Source organism: Lithobates pipiens, unplaced genomic scaffold (genome assembly GCF_037356315.1).
Source record: "Lithobates pipiens isolate NorthernLeopardFrog02 unplaced genomic scaffold, aLitPip1_a1.2 Scaffold_8, whole genome shotgun sequence".
Classification (NCBI taxonomy): Eukaryota; Metazoa; Chordata; class Amphibia; order Anura; family Ranidae; genus Lithobates; species Lithobates pipiens.
The window spans coordinates 131,045,519-131,072,782 of NW_027507903.1; the positions used below are offsets into that span (position 1 = coordinate 131,045,519).

General features: G+C 41.3%; 1 protein-coding gene across 1 annotated transcript in view; it reads left to right on the forward strand.

The window, feature by feature from the left end:
* The window catches only part of SND1 (staphylococcal nuclease and tudor domain containing 1), an 840,361-nt gene that overhangs the window by 644,289 nt on the left and 168,808 nt on the right, over nucleotides 1–27,264 (forward strand). The window contains exon 17 of the mRNA XM_077473541.1: nucleotides 16,738–16,926. Within this exon, the coding sequence (XP_077329667.1) occupies nucleotides 16,738–16,926 (189 nt within the window). The remainder of the gene's footprint in view (nucleotides 1–16,737; nucleotides 16,927–27,264) is intronic.

Consider the following 27,264-nt stretch of genomic DNA (forward strand, 5'->3'; position numbering starts at 1 on the left):
ACGAGGTTATCCAGTACTCAGGGCAAAGATGAGAAACCAAAAAACTACACTGCATCTAAGCATTACAAGCCAAAAATGTGTCGTTGTCAAAGCAAACTAATGCATCCACCGAAGCTTACCCTAGCATTTCTGGCTGTGGCCATCTTGAGTAGGGGCAGATGATTCATGTAGTATTTACATCCCGAAATCAATCTGCCCTTAGCTCAGGCATACATACAGGATGGTGTGCTTAGCTGAGAAAAACCCTACTCTCCTTCTTGAACACTCCTGGAATGTATGACCTCTTTCGTCTAGGCCTGCAAACCAAGCAGCAACTGAAGAAAAAATAAAAGGCTTAAACTGGTAAATATATTTAAGACTACAGACTGATAGCTGCAAAACACAGAAGCAAGAAGCACTAAATAGGACCACTAAATATCCTCCTAGCAACAGGTAGAGACTGATTACTGAAGGCTGCTGGGAGACACCCGCTGGTGGTCTCTGGAACTGCAACCTCCTGCTTTGGAAAGCGCAGTGCCACCAGCAGGTGTTTCAGATCCTGACAGGTTGTCTTTATTTCAAAGAGAGTACTACTAGAAAAATGCCACTATTCAGATGGTTGTCTACAGTTATCTTGCACCTGTTCATAATTTCAACTAAAACTGAGACAAAATGTAAGCTGAGTGTAGATGGGTTGAATAAAAAACGGAAAAAAAAATTCTCCATCCCTGATAAACCCATTGAATTTTGTGAATTTTGACCCCTGCTATAATATATTTATATTTATTGCCACCAACTTTTTAATGTTTTAAAATAACTCTTCAGGCATCCAGGTTACTGCCCTCCGAAACCCTTTTAGCACCTAAAATTTGGCTTTAACAAAAGCTATTTTTTTTAAAAATTAGAATCATCAGGTTAAAATACATCAATGTTTGTTTATGGGTTATTTAAAAAGCTGAAGAAAATGGTGTGTGTGTGATATATATATTTATATATATATTTTTTTTGCCAGCTGTGGGTAACCCTAGTTTTAGATTTAATCCAATTAGTAAAATGTGTGAACTAGAGCTACAAGTAAAAGCCAATGAATCTTGTGTGAAAACATTTAGAAATAAACCCCCTGGTGTTAAACTTTCATGTTCCCATTTCTTTTAATCCACTTTTCGTAAGTGGGTCCCACGATGTATAAAATACCCAGATCTATGCACACAGCCAAACAAAATTAAAAAAGTAGGTGGGTAGGCTTTAAAACGTTTTACAACTTATTACTACTTTTTATCTTTTATTACTTTGGCGTTAAAGCGCTATTAAACTCAAAAATATAAAAAGGGAAACCAAATAAGATAAAAAAAAAAAGCAGTCATCACATTTAAGAAACATATAAGCTATGTAGCAAAGTTTATATATCTACCTAGATGGATGCAGGATCGATCTCATGCTGCATTCCTTCCCTGTCGGCTCTGCAATAAGAACTGAGAAATCAAACACAACTGATCGCTCAGTACCAGTGTTAATTTAGACATCAAATTTCGATTCAGTTCTACTTATAGTATGTAAACTTAAATGCCATTTAAGTTTTAGTCGTATTTTTATTGACTAAAATCAACAGTAGATTTTAGTCGACTAAAATCAAATGGGATTAGTTAAATTTGAATGCATTATTTCTTAAAGCGGGAGTCCGCCGGGACTCCGCGTTTTTTTTTTTTTTTTTTTTAAAGCCAGCAGCTACAAATACTGCAGCTGCTGACTTTTAAAATAGTGACACTTACCTGTCCAGCGCGCCCGCGATGTCGGCACCCGAAGCCGATCTCTAGATCGGTACTCGGGTGCTGCCGCCGCCATCTTGGGTATGGGAATCAGGAAATGGAGCCTTTCGGCTTAATTTCCCAGTTCCCTACTGCGCATGCGCGAGTAGCGCTGCGCAATAAGGACGGTCCCCGCTGCCTCTGGGATCTGTGTGTTTCCCAGCAGGCAGCGGGGCACTTGCGGAAAGGGGCGTAATCTACGCCCCTTTCCGCAGAGAGCTATCCCGGAAGTGGGTGCAGCTACCTGGATTATCCAGGTAACTGCACCCCCCTCCCCCCTGAAAGGTGCCAATTGTGGCGCCGGAGGGGGGGAGTATTCCGATGAGCGGAAGGTCCATTTTAGGGTGGACCTCCGCTTTAAGAACTGCCAAACATACTCCTGGAGTAAAAATTGAATAACCTGTTTATGGAATTAAGGTTTAGACGAGCACTACAGACACGTATTTAGCCGTTGATATAAATTCAATTTAGTTTTAGTCATTCTTTTGAACAAAATGTTGTCAGGTTTTAGTCATCTGAATTGTTTTACTCATATTTTAGTAAACTAAATTACCACTGCTCAGTTCTCCCTCCTCTGCTTTGAGCAGAGAGCCAGGACTGTCAGTCTCTGGTTCTCTGCTCTGGTCCCCCAACCCTCAGTGGAGCATTGGGCTGTGGAGGGGATGGGGGGAGCTGGCTCAGGCTCTCAGCATATTGCTAAGCCAGGTGCTGGTGCAGGCTGCTGGGTGGATGCCAACCATATGGTCGGTATCTCTATAGAACCTGGACCGGTTCAGTGACATCAGCTGAGAGCAGAAGGGGTGACCCGCTGTCATCTAAAAATGGGTCACAGGAGTACAGAACGAACTACAATATATATATATTTTTTTTCTTTGAGTTTAGTACTGCTTATAGATTATTCTCTTTTTAATATAATTTTTTTCATTATTCTTACAAGATTACTGACAAGCCCCTTACAAGATAAAGCAATGACCGGTTCTTTTGAGCTACTTAAGCCCCGGAAGGTTTTACCACTTCCTGACCTGGCCATTTCTTTGTGATATGGCACTGCGTCACTTTAACTGACAATTGCGCGGTCGTGTGACACTGTACCCAAATATATATTTTTTTCTCCCCACAAATAGAGCTTTCTTTTTGTGGTATTTGATCACCTCTGCGTTTATTTTTATTTTTTGTGCTATAAACAAAAAAGCCAACAATTTTGAATTTTTTTTTTATATTTTTTTACTTTCTGCGATGCATATCCAAAAAAAAAGTGAAAAATGTCTTCATCACTTATTTCCAATATATATCTTTCTACACATTTTTGGTAAAACATTGCAATAAGCATATATTGATTGGTTTGCGCAAAAGGTATAGCGTCCACAAAATATGGGATAGATGTATGGCATTTTTTTGGGGGACAAGTAACATTTATGCAGTGATCGGTGCTATAAAAGGGCAATGATTACTGTGACACTGGCAAAGAAGGGGGAGATCAAGGGGTTAAATGTGTTCCCTAGGAGGTGTTTCTAATGGACGGGGGGGGGGGGTGTTACACTGGAGGAAAAGGGAAATTGTGATTCAGCTTAGCTGAAACAGTCTCTCACTTTTCCTCCCTGACAGATCAGTGGTGTGCTTTGTTTACATCAGCACACTGCTAATCCGTCTCTCCTGTGAATGATCGGAGGGTCATGACGGACCCGCTAATTGGCTCCCGCTGTTTTGCGCCCCGCCGCCTACACTGCATGCACGACATCACTTTCGGGTATGTGGCTGTGCGCAACCGGGCTGCCCTGTCGCAGTAATGTATGTGGGGTGGTTAATGGGAATCTTAGACCTCTGGTACCACTTATGTTCGTGCAGTTTGTAGAGACCGTGCTCAATCAGCTGCTCAGATGTCTGCTTCCGGTGGCATTCATCCAACTGAAATCCCTCTTTAGCAAGACTACAAGGAGGATCAAAAGGCAGAAGCAGACTCTGTAGAAAAAACCTGAACTAGTCTGTGGTGATGCTGCAAAAGCATGTTTTATGGTAAGGCCCTCAGTAGGTTAATGGTTCCAAAGGAAGAAATAGATTTGGTTTTTCTGTTGTTTTTTTTTTTTTTTTTTTGTCTCTTTCAGTAACATAATTTGTTTTGTAAGCCTTAACTAAGCATGTATCATGTGAAAACACTACTGTGCATTGAGAAATGCATTAGGTCCTTGTTGAATCTTATGTCCATATAACAGAAAAACAATATACATTTACTCCCTTTATGATTAATTTCTCTGTAGTGGTACATTCATTTTTCATATTACACAATAAGACAAATTAAAAGCTTGTGAGCGTACAAGGATGTATCATTTGAAGGTCGTCCTCCCCCTGAATGGTGACGATTTACAGCATCCAGGGGCCATATTTCTTGTGTGACCACAATTTATTTTATGAAGTAATTTATTTATTTATTTCAGCTTTGGCAAGACACAAAAGTTGCATATTTCAGAAAGGTGTCAGGGAAAGTGCTCTGTTTCAAGGTTTTATGTGAGGATTATTTACTGAAGCAGCAGAATTCACAGCTTATATCAGGCAGGGGAGAGCGGACTGGACAAGCATGGTTCATCACTGCAGTTGTTCTCTTGTCCTGTTCTTGGCCAAGGAGGAAATGAATAGCTTTGCTGCAATGATACAAGCTGCCCACAGATGAGAGCAGATATTGGCCATCTCTGCCTAATTCAGTCATTTTATTTGTGGTCTAAATTTTTGGAATGTTCCATTTACAAGCAAAATATGTTACTATTTTTAATAACACATAAGTGTAAATATACATTTACGTTTTATTTTCATATTCTACTGAAAGTAGACCTTGTTTTGGCATACCCCTCCTAGATGGTATTTGAGGCAGGTACAATTTGGGACCTTTTTTCAACCTTCCTTTATACAGCACAATTGGAAAAACAGTCAACGTTAATGAGTTTGTGCGCTCTATAAAGTCCAAATTGGAACCACATAAAATATCCGTCTATGGAGACACCTGACTCTGTAGAGCGACATTTGGACATTATCAGAGCCTGCTATTATGTTGCTATGTGATATTGTGGCTTTTGCCAAGGGTCTTTCCTATGAGGTAAAAAACTGCACATGCAGCAGCAGCAATATTTATTATATATAATATTATAGTGTGTGTGCATGTGTAGCACATGCACTGGCTCATAACCACAAAGTGTTATAGTTCAGCACTGAGGTTTGTTAGTAAATGCAGGAAAACTCAGTGCTATTATGTCACCTGGAGCAAAAGTTGAATTGCAGTCACTGAAGCCAAAAAAACATTTAAAAACACTTCTAAAAACTTTGACCACAACAAATGTTGACATTTAACTTGGAGATCAGGATTTTTATGTGTTAAGTGTTACCAAAAAGACCATCTGTATAATAGTCCTACCATCAATTAAATTAAATTTGACAGCACTTAACTGGATACTTGATTTCATACTAGAAACAGATTGCAACTGCTGTTGCATTTACTTGAATGCACATGTTTGTTTCATATCACTAGCTTCAATGTGCTAATACAATCAGTCTGTACTGGGAGTACTAATACTGTTAGTGCTCTATTATAAGTTTTCAGAATGTTAGAATTGCTAAGTATATAAATGCTTAAAGCGGAGGTCCAGCCTGCAAATACTGTAGCTGCTGACTTTTATTATTTGGGCATGTGTCGGAACCCCAGCCGATCTTGGGATCGACTCCAGGGAGCTTATCATTCCTGGTAAGGGAACCTGGCAGTCAAAGCCTTTCGGGTTCATAGCTGGTTCCCTACTGTGCATGCCCATAGTGTTCTGCACTTTCTAATCGGTCCGGCGGCAGGGGAAGAAGGCGGGGGCCAAACTTCCTGGAGATCGGGTCGGGGCCACGTCTCTAGAAGTGGGAAAGGAGAGCTGTCAAAAAAAAGGTCCCCCCTCCCCCCTGAAAGGTAACAAATGTGGCACCGGAGGTGGGGGGGAGGCGTATAAGCGGAAGTTCCACTTTTAGTTGGAACTCCGCTTTAAAGAGGAACTGTCTGTTTAAAAAAAATGGCAGCAGCTACAAATACTGTAGTTGTTGTCTTTTAGTAAAAAGACACTTATCAGCCCCGGATCCATCGCTGGCCCCACCTGGGCTAGTTCTTCGCTGGTCTTCGGGTCCCTAATGCACCCTGCTGTGGGAAGCTGGCTTTGACTCCGTGGCTTCACAGCGGGCTCCCCACTGCACATGCATAAGCTGTGCTGGCCACTGTGGTCCCATAGCAGATAAATGGAACGTCCCTTTTTAGGGGAAGGTGATACTTACCTGAGCCCGATCTCAATCCAGCATGAGCATGTGCACAAGAGTCGTCCTCAGTGGCTCAGGCACTGTCTTTTACAGCCAGCCAGGCAGGAGGGAGGGGGTGGGGAGGCAGAACAACACTCCTCCACATACATGCAACACGTGACAGGAAATTCCTAGGAAGGAGCTAGGAGGCAAGGCTTACACAGTTGTGCTCATAAGTTTGCATACCCTGGCAGAATTAGATTTCTTGGCCATTTTTCAGAGAATATGAATAACGCAGAACCTTTTCTTTCACTCATGGTTAGTGTTTGGCTGAAGCTATTTATTCTCAATCAACTGTGTTTACTCTTTTTAAATCACAATCGAAACAAACTACCCAAATTACCCTGATCAAAAATGTACATAACCTGGTTATTTTGGCCTGATAACATGCACACAATTTGACAGAGGGGTTTGAATGGCTATTAAAGGTAGCCATCCTCACCTGTAAATTGTTTGCTTGTAATTAGTGTGTGAGTTTCTGGACTCCTGACAGACCCTTGCATCTTTCATTCAGTGCTGCACTGACATTTCTGGATTCTGAGTCATGGGAAAAGCAAACAAATTGTCAAAGGATCTGCAAGAAAAGGTAGTTAAACTGTATAATGCAGGAAAGGGATATAAAAAGATATCCAAGGAATTGAGACTATCGACAGTGTTCAAACTCTAATCAAGAAGTGGAAATGAGGGGTTCTGTTGAAACCAAACCACGGTCAGGTAGACCAACTAAAATTTCAGCCATAATTACCAGGAAAATTGTTTGGGATGCAAAGAAAAACCCACAAATAACTTCAGGTGAAATACAGGACACTCTGAAAACATGTGGTGTGGTTGTTTCAAGATGCACAATAAGAAGGCAATTCAAGAAAGATGGGCCACATGGTCGAGTCGCCCGAAGAAAGCCATTACTACGCAAATGCCACAAAGTATCCTGCTTACAATACACCAAACAGCACAGACAAAAGCCTCAAAACCTTCTGGCACAAAGTCATTTGAAGTGATGAGACCAAAATTTAGATTTTGGCCACAACCATAAACGCTACATTTGGAGAGGAGTCAACAAGGTCTATGATGAAAGGTACAGAGGTGGATCGCTGATGTTTTGGGGATGCAAAGGCACAGGAAATTTGGTCAAAATTGATGGCAAGATGAATGCAGTATGTTATCAAACAATACTGAAAAACATTTGCATTCATCAACCAGGAAGCTGCGCATGAGACTTACTTGGACAGTCCAACATGACAATGATCCAAAACACAAAGCTAAGTCAACCTGTCATTGGCTGCAGCAGAATAAAGTGAAGGTTCTGGAGTGGCCATCTGTCTCCTGACCTCAATTTCATTGAGCCACTCTGGGAAGATCTCAAATGTGCAGTTTATGCAAGACGGCTCAAGAATTTACAGGAATTGGAGGCTTTTTGCCAAGAGGAATGGGCAGTTTTACCATCTGAGAAGGTAAATAGCCCTCATCCACAAATACCACAAAAGTAGACTTCAAGTGGTTAAATGGGGCAATATACTGTATTAAGAACTTGAAGAAAGATGGGCTGCATGGTTGAGTCACCAGAAGAAAGACATTGTTACGATAATGTCACAAAGTATCCCACTTACAATAGGCCACACAGCACAGAGACAAGCAAACCTTTTGGCACAAAGTAATTTGGAGTGATGAGACCAAAATTATGGTTGTGACCAAAAAGCTCAAACGCTACATTTGGAGAGGAGACAACAAGGTCTATGATGAAAGTTACACCATTCCTACGGTGAAACATGGAGGTGGATCGCTGATGCTACAAAGCCACAGTAAATTTGGTCAAAATTCTTGGCAAGATGAATGCAGTATGTTATCAAAAAATACTTGAGGAACATTTGCATTCAACCACCAGGAAGCTGCACATTGGACATACTTGGACATTCCAACGTGACAATGATCCAAAACGCAAGGCCACCTGTCATTGGCTACAGCAAATTAAAATTAAGGTTCTGAAGTGGCCATCTGTCTCCTGACCTTAATATCATTGAGCCACTCTAGGGAGAGCTCAGTCGTGAAGTTCATGCAAGACAGATTTACAGGAACTGGAGGCTTTTTGCCAAGGGGAGTGGGCTCCTTTACAATCTGAGAAGATGAAGAGCCTCATCCACAAATACCACAAAATACTTCAAGCTGTCATTGATGTTAAAGGGGGCAATACACAGTATTAAGAACTGGGGTATGTAAACTTTTGATCAGGGTCATTGGGGTAGTTTCTGTTGCCATTATGATTTAAAAGGAGTAAATACAGTTGATTTGATAATAAATGGCTTCAACCAAACACTAACCCTAAGTCAGGCATGTCCAAAGTCCGGCCCGCGGGCCAATCGCGGCCCGCGGTCTGGTTTTGAACGGCCCGCCTGGTTGTTTAAACACATATATCTTTTGTGGCCCCCGGCGATCTCCCAGCGCCAGGGCCACAAAAGATATATAGTCCGGCTGCCTCGGAGGGAGGAGACGGGACGAGTGCTGTGCACACAGGAGGAGAATTTCCTGTTTACACGGCAGCTGTAATAGGAAGTCCCGTCTCTGCCATTGGATGACTGTACTGTCCATCAAAGGAGGCGGGACTTTCTCTTAAAGAGGCCGTTGTGTAAACAGGAGATTCTCCTGTAAGATGTCTTTGGCGCTCGTCCTGCCCTCCATGGCTGCACTGATGGTAATGGTAGCTGCATTCCTGGCAATGGTGAGTGAATTCCTAGAAATGGTGGCTGCATTCCTAGCAATGGTGGCTGCATTCCTGGCATTGGTGGGTAAAATTCCTGGCATTGGTGGGTGCATTCCTGGCAATGGTGCCTGCATTCCTGGCAATGGTGGCTGCATTCCCAGCAATGGTGAGTGAATTCCTAGCAATGGCGGGTGAATCCCCGGCAATGGTGGCTGCATTCCCGGCAATGGTGGCTGCATTCCCGGCAATGGTGGGTGAAATACCTGGCAATGGTGGCTGCATTCCCGGCAATGGTGGCTGCATTCCCGGCAATGGTGGCTGCATTCCCGGCAATGGTGGCTGCATTCCCGGCAATGGTGGGTGAAATTCCTGGCAATGGTGGCTGCATTCCTGGCAATGGTGGCAGCATTCCCGGCAATGGTGGCTGCATTCCCAGCAATGGTGAGTGAATTCCTGGCAATGGCGGGTGAATCCCTGGCAATGGTGGCTGCATTCCCGGCAATGGTGGCTGCATTCCCGGCAATGGTGGCTGCATTCCCGGCAATGGTGGCTGCATTCCCGGCAATGGTGGCTGCATTCCTGGCAATGGTGGCTGCATTCCCGGCAATGGTGGCTGCATTCCCGGCAATGGTGAGTGAATTCCTGGCATTGGCGGGTGAATCCCTGGCAATGGTGGGTGAAATTCCTGGCAATGGTGGGTGAAATTCCTGGCAATGGTGGGTGAAATTCCTGGCAATGGTGGGTGAAATTCCTGGCAATGGTGGCTGCATTTCCGGCAATGGTGAGTGAATCCCTGGTAATGGTGGCTGCATTCCCGGCAATGGTGAGTGAATTCCCGGCAATAGTGAGTGAATTCCTGGCAATGGTGGGTGAATTCCCTGGCAATGGTGTGTGAATTCTCTGGCAATGGTGGGCGCTGCATTCCTAGCAATGGTGAGCGCTGCATTCCTAGCAATGGTGAGCGCTGCATTCCTAGCAATGGTGAGCGCTGCATTCCTAGCAATGGTGAGCGCTGCATTCCTAGCAATGGTGAGCGCTGCATTCCTAGCAATTGTGGGTCTGCAGATAGACACTGACCCTTGTTTTGCTTCACAGTTCTTTATTTAAAATTTTAAGTTTTTTTTTCCTGAAGCTTCCCTCTTAAAGTGAAGGTGCGTGTTATACGTCAATAATATGGTGTATCCAAATAATACACTTGAGTTCATCTATTCACCACACACAGCCACAAAGGCATGATAATTCTTGTTGGGCCGTGTATTAGTGCTCGGATTGGACATGCTTAGACCGAATTTTAATGGTTCAAAGAATGTCAGGCAAAATGGTCGGCCCTCGCGCATGTTCAGTTCATCAAATCCGGCCCTCTTTGAAAAAAGTTTGGACATCCCTGCCCTAAGTGAAAGAAACGTTTTTGTTTTCTCATTCATATTCTCTGAAAAATGGCCAAGAAATCATAAATTCTGCCAGGGTATGTAAACTTATGAGCACAACTGTATATAATATATAAAGCCAGTAGTGCCTTTGCCAGTGTCCGTCACCTGAAGGTAGCAGCATGTAACCCATGGTCTCTGAATCTATTCTGGTGTTTTGTACTGTACTCCAAGATACCATCAGCTCAACTGAATCAAGTTTCTAGAAACTTAAGCTGGCCATAGATGGATCAAAAATCATCTGGTTCAGCAAGGACTGGCCATATTTTGATCCATGTATGTCTGTTATCACTAAAGAGAAGTCCATCCAATGATTGGCCCAAACATAAATGTTGGAAATGGTTCCTGCCATCAGTGCTGCAGCCAATTGGCTGCAGCATTGATCAGTGTGTTCTGACAGCGGCACAGTCCCTGCTGTCAGAATTCAGTGCTCAGCAGGGGCGATTCCTTGAGCGTGTGGATGGGGGAATCCCTTAATTTTCCCTTCTAATCACCCTGCTGAAAAAAAATAAAAACCTATGGTCACCCTTAAGGAATAAAGGGAAAAAGAGAAAATTCCAGTGCTGGCAGGCAGGAGTGCTTGAATCACAAGATTGATTATACAAAATGACATGTCCTTTGGCATTTAAATTATTTTTGTTTTTCAACTCCATATATAGCTGCTGATTTGTGATTTTCAGTTTTAGGGAATTTATTTACCTTTTTAGCATGCCTGTGGCCTGATGATTTTTTTTTTTTTTTTTTGGTGCAAATTACTGTTACTGCTAGCCTAAGTGAGTCCATACACTCCTATTAGGAACCCACCTGAGGGTGTAATTTACAGAAATTGTGCCTTTAACCCTGTGGTGCATTGTACTTTGCCTCCTGTGCATAAGGACCAGTAAAATAGTACTAAAGTCTCTTCATTTTAACACCAACATTAGCATTAATTACTTTGTACTTTATCTTCAATGTTTTATTTCCAACACAAAAACTCAATTTCTGGCCTTTCTTCACCAGCAAATCTTTAGGCTGCCATTTCTGACCTATTTCTGAATATACTGGCTAACAGAGTATCTCTGGCTTCAGTACTTTAAATCACTGACCTGAAACAAGCATGCAGCTAATAAAGTCAGCATGGTAACCAGACATATAAGGTTTTCAGGAGAGATCATCAGTGGCAGCCTACATATTTCTCCTTTCTACTTTTTTCTTAAATTGCCTATTCTTAGGTAAACCTCCATTACCTGTAAGTTATAGTTGAGATTTAATATCTCCCATATGATTTGGGTTAATGAGAGTTCTTTGACCATGAGTGAAAGCTTTAACACAATAACAAAAATGTATTGGTATATAGTAAGGTGGCCTAAACTTAATACACAGAAATCTATCTATTCTACAGGAAAAGGGTAAAAATCACAGATTACATGAAGGAAAACAGTGTATAATACTCAAAACCTTAATCTACAAAGCAGGACATAAGACCAACATTTAGATACAAGTAGAAGGGAGATTTCCCATAGTTGCCAACAAAGGTTCCATTCTGGTGGCTGCTCTACCATAAAGTGTCACCCCTCCCATCTAGTCTGTGTATATCATTACAGGCTGATGCCTCGTTGGTTGGCGTGGCTCTGATTGGTGGGCCTCCTTATTCCTGGTCAAGGATTGGCTACATCTCCAATCCCTATACTTTGCATAAGCCAGCCCCCTTTAATGCAAATCCTTGGCACAGACTATTTTGAGCAGGAGATTTAACGTGACTTTTCCAGGAAAGTTAAGTATTGATGATGGGCTTGCCACCTTCATTGCATATCTAAACGAGGAATCATTTGAAGTGAATATTTGTAGAAAAAAGAGGTTTGGGTCCCATTGTTTAGATGCACATGCTTAGGCACCAAATTGTCTGTATAACAGGGCCTTCTGGGAAGCTACGTTACACACCTACATAGATACAAATCTAAATTAAATATATTCAGAATTAATCAGAATTACAGAATTATTTTACAGCTGTTAATGATGATTTCACATAAACTCATAAGACAGCACCTCCTTTCTGCCTTGCATTGTTGTGTTCAAAGAGGATGCTAACTCTACAGAGAATTTTTTTTAAAGGTCAACAGCTAATACTATAACTGCATACTTTTAAAAGAACACTTGCATGTTCAGGGATCCATTGTTGTCCTCACCCTGGCCAGTTCTAAATCCAGTCTTCAGGTCTGCTGGCATGTTTACTGTAACTCTTTGCGGCTTTACACTGCACATGTGCGAGATGCTCTGCACTTTCTGGATGGCCCCGCGGCCATCTGGGTCCTGTGACAGGTCTCAGACATCGGCGGGCAAGGGGAGGGGAGTTTGAAAACTTCTGCTCAGATTTCATAGGTGATCTGAGCAGAAGTAGGCATGGATACCATATATCAGAACTTGGTACCTGCTTACAAAAAAAAAAAAATTTACTGTGCCAAATGTAGAAGAGAAGGGAGGAAGGAGGACTTAAAGTGGAGTTTCTCTTTGGGATGAAGTTCCACTTTATTCATAGAATTTTTTTTTGTTCCCACCTCCCTAAAGGGCCATACACATGGGCAAGTATCAGGCAGCATCAGCCAGTTCAATAGAAACCAGACGTGTGTGTTTTGGCCATCGATCCGACATGTTCTCTTGAAGGGGCATGACCAAAAAGGTCTGCCAATCAGGGCTCTTGGTGACCATTGTGTTTGGGGGAGTGTCTCCCTGTGAGAACAAAAGCTCTCAGTGAGGGTGATCGCTATCAGATTGTTAACCGTTTCAGCCCCGGAAGATTTTACCCCCTTCCTGACAGTACTTTTTGCGATTTGGCACTGCGTCACTTTAACTGACAATCACGTGGTTGTGTGACATTGCACCCAAACAAGCTTGACGTCTTCTTTTCCCCCCACAAATAGAGCTTTCTTTTGGTGGTATTTGATCACCTCTGCGTTTTTTTTTTTTTTTTTTGCGCTATTAGTAAACAATTTTACTTTCTTTTAAAAACTGACGCTCTTTTTTCGTTTTTTTTTGTTTTGTAACTGGCTGACTGACCACCGTGGGAGTCAGTGGCACCGCTGCTCTGTCTCAGCCAATCAGAGGGAGTCTCTTGGATGGCTTAGGTGATAGTGGACATCTCTGGAGAGAGAAGAGGCTTAGGGGGGTGCTGGGGGGTGCAGCCTGCTACATACAGAAGCTTTTTATCTGAATGCATTAAGATTTTAAGAAAAAAACCTTCTGCCTTTACAACCCCTTTAAGGTAGACTTTACAATCCCTTTCATTTTCTGCCTAAAGTTCCCCTTTAAGTTATACAGTGTACTTCTGTGCAAGGCTAACTTGTTAGTGTAAAGATTATGGCTTTAATAGTAAACGTTGGCCGCCTTTCTTTATTATTGCTGTCTGCCCATCACACTAATCTGTTTTGTTTGCATCTTGTACAGTTTTGCGGTATACTGACAAGGTTTCATGCTAATTGTAGCAGTTGGATGTAGGCTTTTCTTGTCATGTTATTATCTCTGTATCCCATGTTGCTAGTGCTACCAAAAGCTGTGGCCTTTCGTTACAAATAGAGATTGATTGCTTTACTATATCTGTGACAAGGACAATAGTTCCTGCTATGTCATTTTTGGTTTGAGCATTCCAGTCTGACTGTATTGATTGCCTGTGCCTACCGGAATGCAGCTGTAATTGGAGGATATGAATTGTTGTCCTGCTAAGAAGGACATAGTAAGGACTGCAAATGGGTAAGGCATTTCCGTATTTGCCCTGATCCTTGTGCGTAATGCTGGACTTGTGCACAGGTGAATGCTTGGAAGCAGATGCTGGGTAAACTTGTATATGAGGAATGATAAAGCTGTTGTGAAAAAGGAATGTTGTTTAACGTTTGTCAGTGCAAGGAAACCTGAAGATCAGGAGATGGTTAGATTAACCACTTCCCTACCGTGCATGGTCATATGATGGCGGCAGGACCGCTTTATCCCTCCGGGCCACCGTCATATGATGTCTCTTACTACCTGAGCCTCTAGGGGGCACGCGCACCTAAAGCACATGCTCGGCAGCCGCGATGTCCGCTGGACACCTGTGATTGCCCGTGAACACAGCAGGACCGTCAATCTTTGTGTGTGAAAACACAGATCCACGCCCTGTCAGAGGAGTGGAGACCGATGGTGTGTTCCCAGTTCAGGGGAACACCGATCGGTCTCCTCCCCTTGAGTCCCCTCCCTCTACAGTTAGAATAACCCCCTAGTGTTAACCCCTTCCCTGCCAGTCACATTTACACAGTAATCATTGTGTTTTTATAGCTCTGGTCGCTGTATAAATGTGAATGGTTCCCAAATATTGTCACGTGTCTGCCTGAATATCGCAGTCGCTATAAGAATTGCAGATCGCCACCATTACTAGTAAAAATAAATAAAATAAAAAAAAACACAAATTTATCCCCTATTTTGTAGAAGCTATACATTTTGTGCAAACCAATCAATAAACGCTTATTGTAAATTTTTTTTTTTTTTTTTTAATATGTAGAAAAATACAGCCTAAACTGAGGGGGGAAATGTGTTTGTGTTTTTTTTTTTGTTTGTTTGTTTTTTTTTGTTTTTTTTTTGAGGGGGGATATTTATTATAGCAAAAAGTTAAAAATATTGTGTGTTTTTTGTTTTGTCTTTTTCAAAATTGTCGTTCTTTTTTTTTTTTTTATAGCGCAAAAAATAAAAACCACAGAGGTAATCAAATACCACCAAAAGAAAGCTCTATTTGTGGGGGGGGAAAGATTTATCAAAATTTCATATGGTTACAGTGTTCCATGATCGCGCAATTGTCGTTCAAAGTGTAACGGCGCTGAAAACTTGAAAATTGGTCTGGACAGGAAGGGGGTGGAATGGCCTGTATTGAAGTGGTTAACAAAATTAGGCACACTCAAAACTTTTTTTTTTTTTTTCAATTCTCGTTTAATTGTATGTATAACCTAAACCATTTTTAGATCAAGTAAGGAGGGTTAAAGCCCTATCAGGTTTTCTTGTTTTTTTGCTTTCTCTGGTCCCACTGAGGAGGCGTTCCTTTGCTTTCTGTTATGGTGAGGTGACAGGAAATTAAAGGAAAACTAGCTGAAATAAGGGAATTTACTCTTTTAAATAACTGACTGGAACATTGATCCCCATTGGTTGACTTACCACTAGTGACAATGCAAAAAGCTTGGATTATCCCTTACTTTCTGTCTTGGTGACAATGGTCACAATGACAAATGAAGTGGACACTCCCTAGCAGGGACACAGACCTCACTTAAAGGAGACATACTTATATTTTAGGTCACAAGAATGCACGTAGTTCTACACTACTGTGACCCAGAGTCGGTTCTAAAGCCCGCTGTTGGCTGACGTCACAGAGCTGGTTAAGGCTCTGCAAGGATCTCAACAATATCAACAGGATTTGCCTAGATACCTGACTGGCAGATGACTTGGCCTCTGAGAGCCTAATATAGCCTTTCTCACCCCCTCCACAGCCCAGCATTTCAGTGAGTGCTGTAGGGGCAGAACAGCGAGCTGGCGACTGACAGTCACTGTTCTCTGCTTAAGCAACACATGAATTTGTGGTGCAAACAAATGCTAATGCACCATCCACATAAGTTAGTCTCTACTCCCCTAGATACATGTGAAGATAAACTTGTGTAGCATAGGTAGTTCATAAAATGTTTATAAGGAGTTTATAAAAATCCCCTAAGAGTGTTATACTTTAGTAGGCATCTCCACTTGAGACCGGAATGAGTCTTTGATATTACAAAAAGAAACACAAGGGGGTGCCAGCTAATTGAAACATCAATGGGTTTATTACGATTAAAAAGCCAAATGCGCCACAACCTCACTGTCTACCCCCAGTCTACATTCATAGCATGAACTTTGTGCTCTCTCTCCCCTCCCCTCCTCCCCTCCTCCTCACCTCTCCCTGCACCATACCACTTTTTGGCATCAACCAACAGTATCCTCTCAGTAACCCTAGGGCCCAATTTCACCTCCCCTAGGTTACATGTCTTTGTTATTTTGTATTTTGCTACTTTCATCATAATTGCCATTTTGTGCAAACAATTACTAATACTATCAATGTTATATTCTATATGATGCATCTTTCAATAAAATCTATAAAATAAAAAAAAAAGCCAAATGCAAACTCTTAGCGCTATAAAAATCCAAAACTTATCTGCAGCCATGCCTCTTATGGATGGGCAACTTGTGACAGCAAGCGGTGTGTTGTCAGTGAGGAAACAAAGTCCAATGTTCTAGGAAGTGAGGAGAGCCACTGTGGACCACAGGGCAGGATGTGACACCACACCTAGAGCAGGCTGGTTGCTATAGTAATTTTGGAGCTCCTATTGGCTCCTTTCAGAAGTTTTTTTTTTTTTTTTTAACCTTTTAATGTATAGATACACTCTGCACCTCACGTTTGGATTCAGTACTGCACGTTCATAAAGCCGGCATGACTAATACCAGCATTGTATTAACCTAAAATGAAAATGTGTATCAACTGTTGACATTTTTGCTCTTTTTATTTCAGGTGGAAGTGGAAGTGGAAGCAATGGACAAGGCTGGAAACTTCATTGGGTGGCTTCATGTGGATGGTGTCAATCTTTCGGTATCTCTGGTGGAACATGCGCTGTCAAAGGTCCACTTCACTGCAGAGCGCAGCAACTACTATAAAACTCTCTCGTCTGCTGAAGAGGCTGCCAAACAATTGAAAGAAAAAGTAAGCAGTATAGTTTTTTTTTTTGCCAAGTGTCTAGAAGTTGTCCCTCTAAACCATTTTCAACTGTTGACAATTATAAATGCATAGTGTGAATAGGTCTTCAGACTTTAACCGGTTCCCGACTGTCTCACGTATATAAATTGTGGCAGAATGGCACCGCTGGGCGAAACCTGTATGGGTACTTCTTCACATTTACGAGCTGCCAGAGGACACGCACGTGCTGGGTGATTCCGCTGGCCACACGCAATCGCATGCACGAGAGCCAGCAGTTACACACACAAATCCCTGTGCTGGCTCTCGTGCATGCGATTGTTCTGTTGGGAGGAACAATGTCTCCTCCCCCAGTCAGTCCTATCCCCATACAGTTAAAACACATCTAGGGAACACGCATTCCCTTGATTGCCCCCTAGTGTTAACCCCTTCCCTACCAGTGAAATTTACACAGTAATCAGTGTGTATTTATAGCACTGATCACTGTATAAATGTCAGTGGTACTAAAAATGTGTCAAGTGTCCGGTCTGTCTGTTGCAGTACCGCTAAAAATTGCAGATAAAAAAAAAAAAGCCATAAAGCTTTCTCAAAGTTTGTAAACGCTATAACTTTTGCACAAACCAATCAATTGCGTTTTTGTTTTTGTTTTTTAAACAAAAAAATGTCGAATATATATTGGCCTAAGCTGATGAAGAAATTCTAATTTTTTTCCCCTTAAATTGGGGATGTATGTTATAGCAAAAAGTAAAAAAAAAAAGTTTTTAAATTGACGCTTTTTTTTGGTTTGTATCACAAAACAAAAGCACAGAGGTGATCAAATACCACCAAAAAAAATCTATTTGTGGGAAAAAGGATGCACATTTAGTTTGGGTACAGCATTGCGTGACTGCACAATTGTCAGTCAGTGATGCAGTGCCAAATTGTAAAAAGTGCTCTGGTCAGGAAGGGGGTAAAATCTTCTGGGGCTGAAGTGGTTAAATACCCTGGATGCCCTCCTGTTTATAGCTGCTGGCTGCTCTAGATTGAGCCTGTGGCTGATAATAATGCTTACTTTGCTGCAAATTTGTAGCTTAAGAGGCAGATTTAGTAGTTTTCTGCTAATAAGACATATCTTTTTTTTTTTTTTTTTTTCTATCTGCTGCAAAAGGATCTAGCCTGAAAGAAGCAGTATTTTTATTTTCTGCTTATTGTATTGATCTAGTATTCTAAAGTGCAGATGTGTGTCTTGTGTTTGTGTGACAGTGATTGTACCACTGTTGTAGCATTCTGTATATCGCCAGGCATATGTACTTTGTGTGGCTGTGGGGCTTCAGTGCTTTAATATGGAGTGTGACAGGAGAGTGGAGATCCACAGTCACAATCTAATCTCAGCCAAGCTGCTCTTGTGCTGCTAGAAATCCCATTTCATACAAATGCCTGCTTAGAGCTCTAAACCTGGTTAAAAAGAATAAACTGTCCTTATGGGAGCAGCTGTGGTTGCTGATTTAATTCTCTAACACTACCCCCTTCCACCACCTCAAAAAAATATAAAGATGACATTCATTAGAAAAACTGATGAAGATTTACATTTAACACTGAATAAGAATAGAATATTGAATACGGTATGCTAAAACAAGTTTATCCACAGTAAAGCACTAACAATCTGTAACTTTTATGTTACTGCTACACACCAGCTTCTGCTAAACTACAATACAGAAAAATAAACAGTGGGCATTATGAAAAACAAAACTGCCAATTAATGGAATAAAAAAACTCCATACTTGCAGTACAATTGTGCAGTGTGTAACTGCCAATAGATGCACAAAGGTATGTGTGCATAGAATATACCTACATGTGACTTTTCACTTAGAGCCAGTTCACACGGGCGACTCGTCAGGTGACTTGGCCGCCTGACAAGTCACGTCCCGTTCTGTGCAATGGAAACGTTCTAATCGGAGCGACCCAAGTTGCTCAGACTTAGAAAAAGGTTCCTGTATGACTTTTGGGGAAACTTGCATTAACTTCTATACAGAAGTCATTTTGCAAGCCGCCGCTAAAGTCTGATCCCGGTTGCCTGAGGCAGTCGCGCTGCAAGTCGTGCCGCCTCAGTGTGAACCGGGTCTAAAGCAGCAGTACCATCTTCAAGACTCAGTGTTACCACTGCAGTAGTGACTAATATTTATATTTAACTTTAGAGTCCACAGAAAGTGAAGGGAACTATGGAGAACTTAGTAATCAAACAATGGAACTGAATGTAGTTACCTTCATTGGTCATTGAGACATTTTGGAAGGTGCTTTAGTTTATGGCTAAGATAAGGATCAAGACTGTAGAAACATGGCATCATTGGTCCTGCTGGTGGTAGTACTTGACCTTCCAAAGTCTGCAAAATAATGCCTTGTGGGGATCTCACCGCTCCAGGAGCACACATGCAAGTTGTATTCAATAAGCACTACAGTTAGTGCGAAACGTCAGCAATTTTTCCTTTTTCGCTGTGTTGAGCTGTGATGTGATTTTCCAATAAAAGAAAGTGGTTTTCTGAAGAGTGCGGCAGTCCAAAATAATGCCGGCCATAGATGGTTTGAATCCCTACTGAACTGGCCAAGATTCAAGCCATGTATGGGCAGACTGTACCCAGATTGATTCATTGATCGACTTGGGTATAACCATCATGTCGGCTATAGCTGCTAGCAATAATTACTGTGTTCTGGCAGGGATGGCTCCCCTCGCCCCCTTATTCGGGAGAGCATAATATCTCTGTGGGAGGGATTCCCCCATCAACACTGATTCAATGGTTGCAGGAAAGAAAATGACATGATCTGTTAGTCTACACTCTTGATTTTTCTGTATGAAAAGGAATGGCCACTAAGCAAATGTCAGATTATTCTACATGAAAAGGGATCACTAAATTCTCAGATTATCTATTCCGTATTTTATTGATCTGTATTGCCCTCTCACTAAATGTGGTATAAGATGAATATTTAGCCTAAATTATGTTTCATTGCACTATAGTTTCAAGTCACTGACCCTATTAAAAACACAAGTACCTTTTTAGCTTAAAGCTGAACTCCAGCTTTTCTTACAATTTACATAGTTCAACTATGTCCCTCACCAACATGTGAGGCTGCTGGATGTGCGATATAAACTGTATGTAGCTGATCCTAAATACAGCATACAGCACTGTGTTCTGGGTTTGAGCCGAGACTTCAAGTCTCATACCTGGAACACAGTAGAGTCTCACAGTGGCGCTCAGCCATTAAGAGAAAGCATTGTATTCTAGTTCAGCGACATACAGTTTATACTACACATCCAGCTCCCTCACATGTTTGTTTGGATCAGCTTGGCACAAACAAACTATGTAAAGTGTATGAAAATCTAGAGTTCAGCTTTAAAGTGGTTGTAAAGTCTGTCACACCACTTGTACCTCCAAGCAAGCCTATAATGAGGCTTACCTGTAGGTACTGTGAATATCTCCTAAACTTGCACAGTTTTGGAGATATTCAGAGTGCATGGAGCTGATGACCTAATCGGTGCATGTGCTCTGAAGGTCTGGCTTACACTGCGCACGTGCGGGATTGACGTCATTGCGGCTCTGGCCACTCATAGCGCTGGAGTCCGCGAACCTGGAAGAAACACTGGGGGAAGATGTCGGCAGCTGCAGCAGTGAGTGGTCACCTCTGGAAGGGCTTCGTTCTAAGGCAAGTATTTCATAATGCGCCAGTATGCGATGCATACTAGCACATTATGCCGTTGTCTTACAGGTTTTGTTTTTTTTCGTTTGCTTTTAGTCAGCGGTTTACAACCACTTTAAGTGATTATAATATACAATGCCACAATCTACCACCGGTAAGTGTGCGATTCCAATGCCTATTTCAAAATAAATGAGCAGAGGTAGAATATTGTCTTGGTTTTTATTGGCTTTGCAGCTTAAGGTAACTGTTCTATTATCTTGTCATTTATATGAGCCTGCGTTGTAAAACTACCAAACAGAATGAGTGACATTTTGTTAACATGAGAGCTTTTACATATTGATTGCACTTTGCTAAAGTACAGTTTTATTTTTAGATATATTTGTAAATTTTATCAGCTTGATGGTTTCTAATTTTAGCAGTATGCTGTGATGTATTAGCTTTTATTTATGTAATATGTTAGTATTGTGCAAAAGCTTAAGTACAGTATAAAGTGATGATGCTTTTGAAAATATATTTTTTTTGTTTTTTTATCAATTAACAACTTACCATGTGCAAAAACTGCAATCTGCAAAAAAAACAAAAATTACCTAGCTGAAATCAATATTTGGTGCATCCGTCCTTTGTCTTAAGAAAGAAAAATGTATAATTTCAAATGCACGTACCACCTGATGTCCACCAACTGTCAGGTTTTACACACATTCCTGGCTGCTGTAGCTGCTCGGAGTGCATGTAAAACCCATGCCGCTGCTGACATATAGCATACTTTGGTGTCCGCAAAGGGGTTAACTGAAACCCAATTAGTGTAGAAGAAAAACCTCACTCTAACTAGTTTAGGTGGTTAAGGACAGCTTTATAGTAAAAAAAATAAAATTGCATCTATGAGGTCTCTCGCAGGCAGTAATTAAAAAAAACGATGGGTATTTTTAGGTGTGATGTCCATGCTCTCCTGCAGAAGCACAAACCAGCAATGCTGAGGACCAAAGTACAGTGGTCGGCCAAGGAAACCTAGTGCAGCAGATGAGACACCTCATTCTGGCTTCCCTTAATAAGTTGAAGATATCCAGTGGCACTATTAGCACCTAACAGCAGTAAATGACTGCACTGGTGTTTACACACTCATGCTTTGGTTGTACTTTTCAAACTGTAACATTTTTAATTTGGAAAAATACACCCGTGCACATGTAAACAGGAATGCCATTGTTTATGCATGCAAAGCTGTGCACAGCATTTTTTAGAATGCATGTCTGATCAAAAACCTGCTGTAGTTTCTGTAAGCCACAACTTGCTTTGTATGACCGTATGCCTAATATATGGCCATGTGCAAGATCCATAAAGAACAATGCCAGGCAACAAAACCAACCAATCAGGAAGCTAGCAATGTTGTGTAAAATCGGCAATTGACTGCTAAAATCAGATGGTTCACTCGCTGTTCCTTTATCTTAGTCTTCTGTAATCTACTACACAGTTAAAATAGTAGTACTACTGTTTTTTTGTTCTGCAACAGAACTTTCTATATTTGCTTGCCAACAGCATAACTTGTCACTCTTGCCGGCGGATCACATACCTAATACGTGATTCGACACTTCCGGGTAGTGGGTGCGTGCTGCAGCTGTGCTGTGATTAGATGCAGCACAAGCCGATCAGCAGGTGCTGGCCAATGGATGTCCTTTGGCACCTACTGATAGGTTTGGAGAGACGAGGCAGAACGCTTTTCCAGGGAAAGCAAATCTCTTGCATCCTTTAGTAAAAACAGGACACACACTTAACCATTTGATCATACTAGATGTTTAACCACTTTCCAGCCAGTGTCATTAGTACAGTGACAGTGCATATTTTTAACACTGACCACTGTATTGGTGTTACTGGTTTCCACCAAGTGTCAAAAGTGTAAGTTTTTGACTGCCTACCGCAATATCGCTGTCCCACTATAAGTTACTGATCAATACTAGTCTTAAAAAAAAAAAAAAAAAAAAAAAAAATTCCAGTATATAGCCCATAGTTTGTAGATGCTATAACTTTTGTGCAAATCAATCAATTTACACTTATTGGTATTTATTTTTTATAATATGTAGCAGTATACATATTGGCCTAAATTTATGAAGAAATTCAATTTTTTTTTTTTTATTATTGGATACGTCTTAGAATGTAAGACATTTTTATTTTTTTCACAATTGTATTTATTTTTTCGTGCCCAAAAAAAAAAAAAAAAAAAAAAAAAAACTCAATCAAGTACCACAAAAAGAGCTCTTTGTGGGAAAAAAAGACCTACATTTGATTTGAGTACAGCATTGCATTACCGCACAATTGTCAGAGTAATGCAGTGTCGAATCACAAAAAATGGCCTGGTCATGAAGGGGGGTTAAATCTTCCGGAGGTGAAGGAGTTAAGTGAGAGAATGCAAGGAGGTGCAATGTGTGTGCTTGTATCACAAGCAGGCACATTCTATGATCCCTTCATAATGGCTAAAGGAGCATGAGGTTATAGCTGGTGCAGTTCAATTATCTTGGGATTAAAAAATAAATAAAAAATCAAAGTGCTGTGCCACAGCATTTTTGTTTACTGCTGCAAATGTGTATGCTATTGCAATTTTATATTGTACTAAGAAAAATCAAGGTAAGTCTTAAAATGCAAATGAACACTGTATACTGTCCTCCTCCTCCGCTGTACTTGCCTCCGTGGCTGCTGAGCTTTCATTGCCCACACAGCAGTGTGGAGATTTGAAGTCCCTACTCTTCTCCATTTTCTACAGCACTTCCAGGAGGGGATCACAGCAATTCTGACTGGTCAGCATTGGCACAAAGCATTGCTGTGCAGAGGTAAGAGTGAGGATTTTGGATCATTTGACCAAGCTGTGTGGGCACCGACGGCTGCGCACTCTGAAGTATGTATAGTGGGGAGGGGTTAGGGTATTCACTGTTTCTTTTTTTCTTATCAGGTAGTCATAACTAGGGTGTCCTGGACCAGCTGGGGTGCCTGGTACCAAACTCATGCACTCCCTTTCCTATGTAAACCCCATGTATAGGTCGTTAATTACCTTATTTTTGAATACTGTAAATTAGCATTTTATCTTGGCCTTAAAGCAAATCAATCACATTTTAGAGTAGTTAACTTTTATGTTCTATTAAATGAGTTGTTGACTCCAAGCCCCTTCCCCCAGTGATTGGGTTTTGTGTTGCTGGAGTCTTCTCATTGTGTTTCTGTCGGTACTTTTATGAGCTGACTGTTCTGCCTCTCGTGATAAAAAATATATTTGTCCGTTATTCATTTTCATAGTGGATACTGATAGTCATTGTTCCGTTCTGTCAGGTTACTTGTTTACAGTGCACAATATCCATAGAAAGTTTAATTTTCTGACATAAAAGATTTATTTCCTAAAAAAGAATGAGACGCTGGAAACCTGAATGCTCCAGATATTAACATTTTCCTGTGAGTTGTGCATAAATGTTTAGGCTGTCACTAGTTTGTGAATACCTTGTGGAACCCATTCACACAAGGTGTGTTAAGTTTCACCCATTGTAGTCCCAATGTATGAACTAGGCAAACTTATGCCCCGTTCAGTTCATACCACTGAGCTGTGGTGGTGTGTGCTGAAAAGGAGGTGAATAAACATAAATAGAATATTGTGACATTTAAACAAAAAAGGTAAACAGTATGATGCTTTGTAATCAGCTCATCGGCACTGTGTACTACACAGCAAACATAATTTTTTTTTTATCTATGGGGGGGTCACTGCAGCTCATAACAAATCTGCAGCCTCCAAAACGCAAACAGGCACTCCTATCTTTACTTTCTACCCATGCATGTGCAGCATATTTATTTTCACGTTTGCAGAATGCTGAGCTGCATGGGTAGAGAACAAAGTCAGGAGTTCTCATTCCTGAGTTTCTGTGACCACACATTTGAAGCTGGGAACGACCCGCTATTTGCAATAAACATTTGCTGTATGAAGCACTGCATTTTAATATATTAAGGGCACTGTAATGCATAGGGATGTTTTTGGTCAAAGTAAAGGTGAACAGTAAGTCATGGATTCTTATATTAAAGCAGTTTCATATTAATGCATGGGAGTTTACTTTAACTAAATCTCCCTATATTGTGTTTGTATTTCACAACAGTCTTCTACAAATATACAGCACAAGCACACTTAAAAGGTGGCAATGCCACATCAGAGCCTTTGGAAATAAAACAAGGGAAGTCGTGCAGGGAAAGACAGCTTGTGTTTGAACAATCTATAATTAGTGGGAGCTGAGAGGGATCGACGTGTAGTGACACGTCAACGTGGAGTAGTTTGCATTAAACCTGAACCTATGCTCTTTAAAAGCAAAATTGTAAAAGAGATAACAATATTTTAATAGTATTGAAATATGTTCAGAATCCCTTAGGAACACTTAGTAAATAGATAACACCCACACATGCATTTCAAAGAATCATCCTCTGTTACAACCCTTCCTAATTCTGTCACTCATACAGTAGTGTGTATGTGTAGAATAGTTTATGCCCATAGGCAGGTGGTTCACTTAATCTAAACTGATTGCTATGGACAAGGTGGTTTATTTTAGGGCACTTTATTGCAGTTGGTTCCCTCCAACTATTATACAAGATTTGTATAGCACCAACAGGTTGTGCAGTGCAGTTCAAAATAAAGGGACACTGTAAAATTACAATACACTTTATTACAAGACTGCTAGGAAGGCCCTGCTTGTAAGAGTTTAGTCTAAATGGAATAGCAAAATTTTCACTTTCACACTTATATGAAAACTTGTATTAATAAACATTACATTGCCCACAGTGTATGCTGTTTACGCAAGTGATTGTACCAGATTTGTCAATATAGGATGAGTTTAACCGCTTAAGGACCACCTCACGCTGATGTTAGTGGCCAGCCATGGGTCGCGAGCGCGCTGCCGGCGGCGCACTCACAACCCGGTCCTGAGCTCTGTGACCATGGCCGCGGGACCCTTGGATCCGATCGCCGCTGGTGTCCCGCCATCGGTTCACAGAGCTGAAGAATGAGGAGAGGTAAGTGTAAACAAACCTCTCCTCGTGCTTCCTACTGAGCCTGTCACTGATAGTCTGTTCCCTGTTATAGGGAAAGATGATCAGTGACGTCAGATGCCAAGCCACGCCCCCTACAAAAAAAACAGGCACTTTTGCCCCTTCTTGCCCAGGACAATTTTCAGCGATGTCGCGGTTTGACAATTGCACGGTCATGCAACACTTTACCCAAATTACATTTTTATCATTTTCTTCCCACAAATAGAGCTTTATTTTGGGGGTATTTGATCGCCTCTGGGGTTTTTATTTTTTGCTGAACTAACTAAAGAAGACCGAAATGTTTTCGTTTTTGTCATAAAATTTTGTTTTCTCCTTCACTGATGAGCACTGATGAGGCTGCACTGATGGGCAATGATGAGTTGGCATTAAGGTGGCACTGATGGACACTGATATGCAACACTGGGCATCAATAGGCAGCACTGATGAGGTACTGACAGGTGTTACTGCTGGTCATTGATTGGCGCTGTTGTGGGCATTGATTGGCACTTTGGTAACAGTGATCTCTGTGGTGGACCAGTAAGCCCATCCACCTCACAGTTAGAACACACCCATGGAACAGTGTTAACCCCTTGAGCGCCCCCTAGTGTTAACCCTTTCCCTGCTAGTGTCATTTATACATTGATCAGTGCATTTTTATAGCACTGATTAATGTAGTAATGTCACTGGACCCCAGAAAGTGTTACTTGGGGTCAGATTGGTCCGCCGCGATGTCGCAGTCCCCACCATTAGCAGTAAAACCATAAAAAAAGTCCATAAATCTATCCCCTATTTTGTAGACGCTGAAACTTTTGTGCAAACCAATCAAAATATACGCCTATTGTGATGTGATTTTTTTTTTTTTTTTTTTTTTTTAACCAAGAATATTGGCCTAAACTGAAGTATACATTTTTTTTGGCTATGTATTATAGCAGAAAGTAAAAAATATATTTATTTTTTCAAAATGTTTTTGTTTATAGCAGGATCATGCTGTTAGAGCAACTACAGCATTTGCCTTCTGCTATGCTTTTTCTGTTTAGATGCCCTGGAACATGTCATGAGACAAATATCTAAAATGGCTTTAATCTCTGTTCAACTGGACAGAATGTTATGAATAAAGGTTAGGCAGTAGAAGCTGTCTGTAAAAGGCCCCTCCCACGTACGCCTGTCCAAGGAAGATGTCTATTTAATGAGGCACTTGATTAATTCAGCTAAAGTGGGAAGGTTTTATTTGGAGGTAGATTAAAAAATCTGCCAGCCTTGGAAGCTCCTAGCTCCTGCACACTCTAACCAGGCTTCAACCTTTAAACCTAAGTTCAGATCTTACATTCAGCAAGGGTTTGACCCCCAAAGGCCACCAAACCTTCCCCAAAGCTCTCTTCAAAATTAAAGTGCATCTTCACTAAAAGGGGGAGGGGATGGGGGTATTGGTTTTATACTCATGGGTCACAAACATCCCAAACCTATGGAGTCAATCATTGGTTTCAAAAGGTTACAGGAAAGAGTTAAAAATGTTATTGCCTCATTTTCTTCCTTCAAATAAACCAAAAAGAGTCCAAGGATTGTCAGATTTGCTGAATGCTCTTTACCAGTACTGCCACTGGACAGGTTTAGGGGATTCTACTTGAACCTGTTCTGGATACCAAA